Below are 9555 nucleotides of genomic sequence, written 5' to 3' on the forward strand. Positions count from 1 at the left end.
AGGGCATAAAGTCGGAGAAAAGCCTTAAAAATAATGGATGCGGGAATTCGTGTGCACTTGGGCTCACTGGCACAAATCCTCTGCAAAAGTAGGGTTGATTGCACTGAGACAAGAAATGTTTATTTGGAGTGGCTACATCGAGCAGGACGGAACAAAAAAACCACTTTTCCCTCACAGATTTCACGCTGCTCCCTAGCCCAGGTACATAAACTCATTTCACTTTGCTCACAGAAGAGAAACACGGTTTATAGGACAACGGTTATAGACCTAATTCTGTCAGTAAACACATAATTGTTATTTTCTATTATATAAATCCTCCTAGACTAAAGAAGCATTTAAATGATTTCTTGGGAAAAATAAGCTTATTTATCAGATAGACGTAAAGATCACACCCTTCTCCTATGGGTGACTGCACCCACATTGTACCCAAAATGTACCCAAAGTAACCACCCATCTTGTTCGTGCTCAGCCAACTGTATTTGGTATCTTAAAAAGATAAAGCCAAGTAGGTTTGTTTCTTTTTTTTCTTTTTTAACAAAAGCTCCTTTAAATACCTAAAAAATAGCTCTTAATGCAGAGTTACATATCTTTGCATACTAAACTTTGTGTGTTGAGCTTTCCTTTGTTTGTCATGAAGCTGCATTATTATTTTCAAACTCATGGAGAAGGTTGCTGGCCTTTAGGAGTTTTTCTGTGGAATTTTGATTGTCACCTAGAGGGAAAAAAAAGGAAAAAAAAAACGGAGTTACAAGTTTGATTTTTTCTGGAGAGTTTTCAGAGGTGTTCACTGGAAGGGTGAGAGGCAGGAGTTAAGCCAGTATATCCCAGTCAGGGAGAGATTTGGAGACTGGGAAAGCTTGAAGAGAGAGGGGAGCTCAAGGTCTGGGTCACAGTTTTGCCCCAGTTCAGTTTCAGCTCTCAGCCCAGCCCACAGCAATGGCACAAAGATGATTTGGGGCTCCACCAGAGGGTTGGGAAGGCTTTGGATCCAAGGCTACTCACGTTTTTCACCTCCAAATAAGCCTCCAGGCCGTACTCTCCCAGCTCCCGCCCCGTCCCAGAGGCTTTGTAGCCCCCAAAGGGAGCCTGGGCACCAAACACATCATAGCAGTTTATCCTGGAATGGAAAGTGAGGATGAAACACCTGGAGCTCAAGGAAGAGCCCCCTGGCAGCACAGGGATACCTGAGCTGTTCTGAGGGGAATTTCTGGGCAGGATTGCTGTATTTGTCCCAACAGGATGAATCAACACTGGGATTTAGCAGGCAGGACACAGAACATCATGGAATCCACCTACATCTCTCATTATCCCAGGGCCAAGTGTGCAGTTTGGCACCCTCAGCTTTGACTTCCAGGGATCCAGGGGCAGCCACAGCTTCTCTGGGCACCCTGTGCCAGGCCCTCCCCACCCTCACAGGGAGGAATTCCTTCCCAATATCCCATCTAACCCTGGAATGGGAAGCCATTCCTCCTTGTCCTGTCCCTCCATCCCTTGTCCCAAGTCCCTCTCCAGCTCTCTTGGAGCCCCTTCAGGCACTGGAAGGAGCACTAAGGGAAGCCTTTTCTTCTCCAGGCTGAACACTCCCAGATAACCACTCATAGGAAAGATCCTCCAACCTAAATAAATGAATATATACCAAAAAATACACCTAAATTCTACCAAGTCCCCATTACACCTGAAGGTCTGACGTTACACTGAGCAAAGCACAGGCAAGATTAAACCCAAAGGCTACCAAAGCACAACCCCAGTGAGCCATGGCAGCAGCCAGGGAAAGCTCCCAGCAGCCGTGGGAGGCAGTGAGGGCTCACCAGACTGTCCCAGCCCGCAGGCTCTGCGACACAAAGTTGGCTTTGTCCAGGTCCTTGGTGAACACGGCGGCTGCCAGGCCGTACTTGGTGTCGTTGGCTCTCTCAATCACCTCCTCGATGGTTTTGAATTTCAGGATCTGCATCACCGGCCCGAAAATCTGCAAAATCCAAGCAGAAAATCTGTGTCTTTTTTTTTTTTTTTTTTTTTTTTTTTTAAATCTCCCTCACAGGGAGGCTGTGGGTGATGTAGGGCTGTGTTTGTGTGTGCTGAAAGCCCCACGGCACATGAAATTCAGTGTCACTTCCCCTATTACAAGTGGCCCAGGATGTAACCAGAAGGGAAGATAATGTAACAGTGAGAAACCTCACGATTAACAGGCCATGAACAGCCAATGCTTGTAAACCTGGGGGGTTTAGCATCAAGAGGGGGCAAAATGCCACAGGATGGAAAGGGGCTGGCCAGGACATGCTGCAGCACTCACCTCCTCCCTGGCAATGGTCATGTTGTCCTGCACATCCCCAAAGACTGTGGGCTGGATGAAGTAGCCCCTGTCTGCAGCGGGATTGCCACCACACAGCAGCTTGGCTCCCTCCCGCTGCCCCGTGCTGATGTAGCCCAGGATCTTCTTGAACTGCTCCTCATCCACCTAAAAGCCAGGAGGGGACACGTGTCAGCTTCACCTGAGAAAAGATTCCACTCCTACCTGCTGTGCTCTAGCAATTCCTTTTTTCAACAGGCTGCCAAGAAATCTCCAAAGGGAAACGATGATTTTTAAATGCCAGCATCAAGCTTTGGAATCATCCAAATGGTTAATTAACTCCTCCCTCCTGCCCCAGTGATAAGGGGCACAGTTCCAATTAGGTTAATCAATAGACCCAAGGATACTCCCGTTCCAAATGACTCAAGATTGGGACTATTTCATGAGATAACAGCTCAGGGTATTTCCTGCTCTTACCTGAGGCCCCTGCTCAGTTTTGAAGTCAAAGGGGTTTCCAACCACCCTGGCCTTGGCCTTCTCCACACTCCTCTCCACAAACTCATTGTAAATGTCCTCCTGCACATAGGTCCTGGACCCAGCACAGCAGCACTGCCCTTGGTTGAAGAACAGGGCAAAGTGGGCTTGATCCACAGCCCAGTCCACTAGGAAGAGGGAGAGAAAACAAATAAGCAAATAAACCCAACCAGAGGCTGTGATTTCTTTAGGACAGTTATCACAGAGACTGCTGGGGATACAAAGTCCTTTCAGTTGACAGCATTTGCCATGGGTTGGTAGGGGAGGGGTTACAGACTTGATTCTTTATTAAAGCACCCCAGACTAGAGAAAAATATTTAACCTGCAGCAGGTTACAGTACTCATTGGAAATTATCAGGTATTAGGGATGAATTTTCTTCCCTACTTAGCTGCCATATAAAAGCATGTGTTGGCTCATCAAGGCCAAAAATGAGTTTATATGCACAGGATGAGGGAAGCAGGATTTCATAGGAGAGGAAAAAAGTGGTGTGCTTCAAGAGAAGTGAAAAAAAACTGGAGCAAGGACTGGAACAAGACATTGAAACAGTATTTTTTTTTTGCTTGTTTTTGATAACTGAACTACCCAGCACTGGGAAAAGAACTGGGAGTGGAGGAGTTCTGATACACAAATGCAGCAGCTACAGCATGAGGCACAAAGTGGTGATGTCAGAGCTAGAGCCTCACAGAGGAGAGCTTCTCTTCCTTTTCCCCTCCAGCTCTGTTTGGAAGAAGCCAAGGTAAAAGGCACAGATCAAACATTGCCCAGCAGCTACTCACTGTCTGCATCAGACAGGATGATATTTGGGCTCTTCCCTCCAAGCTCCAGGGTCACCCTCTTGAGGTTACTCTCTGCTGCAGCCTTTTGGATCAGGTGTCCAACCTGCAGGGAGAGCAGAGCAGGTGTTGGAATTAACTCCCACATCAGCAAGAGGGCTCTGGGTTTACACCTCAGTCAGCATTTAATGTTAATCCCCTCATTGTCAGGGCTTTAAGTCTGCCCAGAGTTTCACCTCCAATAAGAAGCAGCTCAAGGGAAACAACAGGAAATATCCTAAAGAATCCAATCAGAACAAAAGAGTCTTAGGTAATGCAAACATACCTCTCACACCCTGGAATCGGCTTTAAATGAGGTGTAGAAGGCAAAGCACCTGCAGTATTTTATCCAGCTCTGAGCTATTCCGTGGTCCCAAGGGCTGAAGGCTCAGGGGCTCCCTTACCTCCGTGGAGCCGGTGAAGGCCACTTTGTCAATGTCCATGTGGGAGGAGATGGCAGCTCCTGCCGTGGGCCCATAGCCAGGGATGATGTTCACCACGCCCGGGGGGAATCCAGCCTGGCAATTCCCAGCAGGACACAGCAACATTATTCCTTTTGTGAGCCAAGACTTTCACTCCCCTCCTCTGTTTGGCACACTCAGGAGACCTCCCACCAGCAACAGCTTTTACTCCTTTCATTTCTCCTTTGATTTCCCTATTTTAATGCTGTTTGCAAGAACCAGGACAATTCCTCTTTCCACCCGTCATCCCAAGCACAGTTTGAAGGTGTATCTACACATATAAATACAGATATATGTTCTCTTTCTGACCACACTGAAGTTCATTATCTAATCAAACCTCAAAGAGTCCTTCCCCAATCAAGACTTACATCATCTCCACACACATTTACATGAACAAGGGTTTTTTTGCTAAATGAACTGCTGAAAGACCCAGGACAACCCAGCTCCTTCCCTGCTCCTGTCTCCAGCAGTGATGGAATCCTGGCCTTGTCCTCACCTCTTTGACCAGATTGGCCACGTAGAGAGCACTCAGAGGGGTTTGCTCTGCCACTTTCATCACAACCACATTCCCAGTGGCCAGGGCAGGCCCCAGTTTCCATGCTTGCATCAACAGTGGGAAGTTCCACTGAAAAACAAGGAGGGATTTGCTTGTGAGAACTTGAAAGTTTCTGATTAGTCAGTTATTTAACAGTGAGCTCTGCTCAAATCAACACTTAGGGAAGAGTCTTGGATTATTTCTCATCACTCAAAATTTTGGGGATTAATTCTAGGTAGTAGTTTAAATTTAAATGGGCTTAAAGCCCCTTTTTAATTTATTTTTTTCCAATCAGCAGATATAAAGTAAACCCTACTGAGACCCCCTGAAATCAACAGGCAGTTCTGCACTGCCAGAGTGAAGTAAGAGCCCTCCCAGCTGGTGCAAGCCCAGCTCTGTTTACCCCTGGGAGGAAGAAGTGGTTGGCAACAGAGGGGAACCTAAACTGTAACACTGAATTCTTGCAGTGCTGCAGGAGCTGCTGTTAAATTTTACTCACCGGGATGATTTGTCCACAGACTCCCACCGGCTCATGTCTTGTGTAGCAGAAGAAGTCTCCATCTAACGGGATGGTTTTGCCATGGAATTTATCAGACCAGCCTGCAAAGTATCTGGAAACAATAACAATTTGGTTACTGGAATCACTGGAATTAAAATAACAAGTCTGCTGCCAACAGAAAATGAGAGGCTTCCTATTTTTTGGTCACTTCTGACACAACTCAGTGCAGGTATTTCCCAAACAGGTGATTTAAAGAATGGACAATAAACAGAAATATATATGTCTCCCATTGCAATTTCTATGCAGTAACAGATCACCACCATTTGTGTCACTTTGGGGAGTCAGAGGAATTACAGCAAAAACTAAACACAAAGTGTCTGATATGAAACCGTCAGCCAGATCCCACAGCACCTGAATCTGGAGGCAGCTGAACCTGCAGAGATTCAGTACCTTGGCCAACTGTGGCCTCCAAACCCACCTGAGACATTTGACCACCATGTCCAAATCCACCAGGTAGGAGATGGCGTAGGGTTTGCCATTATCCAGAGTTTCCAGGGCCTGCAAAAGACACTGAGGTTTTCTGAAGAGCCGGGGGGGAAGTCACATGCACAGCCTTGAGTCAGCTCTCAGTTTGCAGCCTTCATTTGTCCTGCTTGTCTGCATTTTGCTCTCAGCTTCCCAAAAGTACTTCCCCACCCTTTGTGAGTCTGTCCCGAGTCCAAGCTGGGGATGAATCCAATGGACACAACCCCTCACGGTTCCCAGTGCAGCACTCACGGCCAGGTAGGCGCGGTCCCTCTCGATCAGGTCAGCCAGACGGTTCAGCAGCTTCCCCCGGTGAGATGCATCCATCCTCCTCCAGGGAGAGCCCAGCTGGAATGCTGCCTTGGCTGCCTTGACTGCCTTGTCCACATCTGCCTGCGGGGGAGCCCGGGCAAAGGGTGAGAAAGGAGCAACCAGCCCCCACTCCCTCTCTGCAAACAACAAAAGCTCTCCCTGCTCTCCAGAAGAAATCAGCCTGCAGCCACACAGCACAAGAGGCTGCTCCTGCCAGACTTTTGAGGGAAGAACCTGCAGCCTTGGCAGCTGCCCCGCTGCAAGGCACTCCTCAATCCCAGGGCAGAGGAGCACATGGGTACAGCCCTGGGCCACTTTCCCCATGAGCACCACCCTCAGCACAAACACTGTGAGGACACAGCTTTCCCACCCAGGCTGCATCCCTGAGGAGGAGGGAGCAGGAATGGCAGTGGAGCAGATGGGTGCAACAGCTGTGCAGCCACAACCTCTGCCTGTGCTCACCCTCTGTTTATTCCAGCTACACAGAGTGCAAATTTCATCAGGTTATTTCTGCAATGTCACCTGCTGGGTTAATATTTGCATCCTAGAACGAGGCATGGGAAAAGCTCTGGAAGTCTACTTCTGGCGCTTTTTCAGAGTCCAGTCTAAAGTTTTTTCCTTGATCAGCTGTCTCTGATCCATGATTTTGTCCTGTCAGGGCATTTGCTGGTTCTTACTTGGTTCTCTGTCCTGGCTTGCTGCAATGGTCTCGCCAGGACAAGCCAGGCTGCCACAGAGAAGCAAACAACAAAGGGTTTCCCTCACTCCCTTGGGGAACGCACACAAGTTTCCAGACTGTAGGAAAAACCCAAAATTGCTGAGAGACACCACCTCAGTTCTGCCACAGACTCCCAGGAGGGCCTTGCATAAGGCAGATGATGATTACATGACTTTATTCCCCACCATTTTATTTTATTAAAAGCAGTAGTCAAGGAAGGACACGAGCAGCACTTGCCGTGGTATTTGCATAGATCAGACACTGCTGCAAACATGGAGCTGTCCAGGTGAGACATGGGGTGGTGTCTTCCTCTGCAACCCCTCTGGACCTGCTCCCACGGAGAACAAACCCATCTCATCCCAACAGCATTTACCTTATCGCCCTCAGCCACCTGGCAGATGACTTCCCCCGTGGCTGGGTTGATTGTAGGGAAGGTTTTCTTGCTGATTGCATCGTGCCATTCGTTATTTATGAAAATCTGCAAGGAAAAAGCCAAACAGGGCTGAGCCTTCAAGCCAGATCCCAGGGAAATCAGGGCGAGCTTTGGTTCTTGGCTCCTGAGATGGCATCTGAGGAGCTTGGTTAATTAAAAGGGCTTAACTTGACTTGTATGGGCTCCAAACCTGCAGCAATATGAAGGAGATACTTTAGCCTAAAAGCACACAACACAAGCCTCAAGTGAATAAAAGAATTCCCAGCTCAGCAAAGAGCACATGAATTGGAAAAGATTCCCACCTTGGTAGGTCCCTGCAAAAGCTGGAAGCCTGGCTGGAGCAGGGACACAGGGAAGCTTGGGAGACTGAAGAGTGGGAAAAATGCTTTAGGCATGGACAATACAGTGAGTTGATTTTGTCCAGAGCACCAGAGCTTTTACAGCATTTCTTATGGTCTTATGAGTCTTAAGGGTCTTTTCCAATCTAAATCATTCTATTTTTTCCCAGATTAACCGATATTAGGTTCGCCATGTGCCAGAACCAGGTGCTTTTTACCAACTCTTTCTTTCTAAAGGTAATATTTTTTTCAGGTCTGTGGCAAGAGAATGGGAGTGCAAAGATCGTAGTGCTCGCCAAGAACTTGCAGAAAGCTCAGACAACCACCAAGAGCCTAGATACGGCCACCGGGGAAGGAGTGGCCGGGTGCCTTGGAATTCTGCCTTCCACCAGCACCTCGCACAGGTGATCCCACAGAATTTTCCTGGAACAAGGGGCTGGTCTCTGCAGATAACCAGCCAAGCACCTTCCCCTCCCTTCCCGCACCCTTTCCCAAAGTTTTTTCCTTAGGCTGCTGGCACCGATGCGGAGTTGCTGAACCCACCGAGGGGAAGGGGACAGAGCCCGGTAGCGATGGGACACACACGCCCTGTGCCCCGCACTTGCGGCTGCACCCAGCGCTGCTCTTTTCCAAGGCTTTGGGCCCAAATCCCCTGGGCTCAGCCTCACCCCGGGCTGGCCCAGCCCCGCTCCGGGCTCGATCGGCGGACAGGGGAGCCCCGAACCCCCCGGCCCGGCCCGGCTGCCCGGGCTCCCAGCGCGGCCCTACCTTGTTATAGGCGATGTCGGGACGAGGGTTGGGCGCCGGGATGGGGGAGGCGGCGGCGGCCGAGAAAGGAGCCCGGAGCAGGGCCGGGCAGAGCCGGGAGCCGCGCACCACCGCCCGCAACATGCTGAGCTCAGCTGGGCCGGGCCGAGCCGGGCCCCGCAGCTCGGGCCAGCCCCGCTCCGCCCTCCCCGCCCGCCCCGGCACCGCTCGGCACCGCCCACCCCGGCTCGGTTTGGCTCGGCTCGGGGCTGCTCTCAGCAGCACGGCATGAGCGGAACCAGCTTGGCGTCCTTGGTTCGTATGGAATGGGCTCGATCCAGCTCGGTTCGAGCAGCACAGTTTGGCTCAGCTCGGCCCAGCACGGTCCCGTTCGGATCAGCTTGGCGTGGCTCAGCACCGTTCGGGTTGGTTCAGCTCAGTTCAGTTCAAGCCAGGCTTGGTTTGGTGCCTCATCCAGCTCCAGCACGGGCACTGACTGTCCCTGTCCTTGTTCCTGTTCTGGTCCCTGTCCCGGTCCCTATCCCGTCTCTGCCGTCTCCTGGTCCATGCCCAGGGAACTTTGTGCCTAATTGCGGGCAACAACTAGGAAAAAAAAAGGGGAAAAAAACCCCAGAAACATCTCCACTGAGCTGGTTACTTTTGCGAGAAGGTGATGGGGGAGAATTTGGGGACCTGGACTCCCGGTTCCACGGATGTGCCACCATTACTACCCAGGCACCCAAAGAAACCCTCCTGTGTGTAGGGGCAGTGGAACAAAGCCAGGGAAGTGCTTTCACAACAGGGAGTTTCTCCGTGAATGCAAATGAGAGGCTTTGTGAAATCGCTCCCAACAATGGCTAAAGGGGTTTTTTTTCTAGTTTGTTTTACATGCCTTATGCAACTTCAGCGTATCCAAGTGCAGACTCACGTGCAGGGGACAGAGGTGTGCTCGGGTTATCATCACCATCGCTAAGGAAGCCACACACCAAAAATACAAAGAGTTTTTAACCTCTGGAAAAAAAAAATACCTGTGGTATTACCCCGTGTAAGAGACTCAGTGAGGGGTCTGTGAAGGGTGACAGGGATGGCTCTGCTTTAGTAAAGAGGACAGAAAAATTGTAGAACATGTGAGTTCAGGAATAGTTTCACCCGCTGTCCTGGGCGATCCAGGTCGCTGAAAGTCTTGCTGGAGGTTCCTGCATTTGCACTTTCCAGGCCTTTCTCTCAGCAGAGGGGAGAATCAGTTCAGTTGCGCAGGGAGGAACAGCACAGAACGGGGAAGGCAAAACGCTTGCCCGAGGTTATCCAGCAGGACACGGATTAGGCCGTGTGTTCCCCGGATCAGCTGAAAAG

At 50.0% G+C, this 9555-nt stretch overlaps 1 protein-coding gene across 1 annotated transcript; it reads right to left on the bottom strand.

Moving 5' to 3' along the window:
- Positions 1–94: 94 nt before the first annotated feature.
- On the bottom strand, positions 95–8382 carry ALDH2 (aldehyde dehydrogenase 2 family member). The gene is made up of 13 exons (XM_066331608.1): positions 8224–8382; positions 7058–7162; positions 5907–6047; positions 5608–5687; positions 5130–5241; positions 4592–4720; positions 4039–4152; positions 3599–3701; positions 2765–2949; positions 2291–2455; positions 1809–1966; positions 1003–1117; positions 95–712 (listed from the first exon to the last, which is right to left on the bottom strand). The coding sequence occupies exons 1-13, from the start codon at positions 8344–8346 to the stop codon at positions 680–682; spliced, it is 1563 nt and encodes a 520-aa protein (XP_066187705.1). The 5' UTR covers positions 8347–8382; the 3' UTR covers positions 95–679.
- Positions 8383–9555: the final 1173 nt, after the last annotated feature.

Source organism: Sylvia atricapilla, chromosome 17 (assembly GCF_009819655.1).
Source record: "Sylvia atricapilla isolate bSylAtr1 chromosome 17, bSylAtr1.pri, whole genome shotgun sequence".
Classification (NCBI taxonomy): domain Eukaryota; kingdom Metazoa; phylum Chordata; class Aves; order Passeriformes; family Sylviidae; genus Sylvia; species Sylvia atricapilla.

Coding starts and splice junctions, on each gene's coding strand:
- ALDH2 (XM_066331608.1), bottom strand. CDS start 8,346: ATGTTGCGGGCGGTGGTGCGCGGCTCCCGGCTCTGCCCGGCCCTGCTC. Junction 4,153..4,591: donor TGGCCAATCTGGTCAAAGAG/GTGAGGACAAGG, acceptor GGGAATTGCCAG/GCTGGATTCCCCCCGGGCGT. Junction 1,118..1,808: donor CTGCGGGCTGGGACAGTCTG/GTGAGCCCTCAC, acceptor TTTCCATTCCAG/GATAAACTGCTATGATGTGT.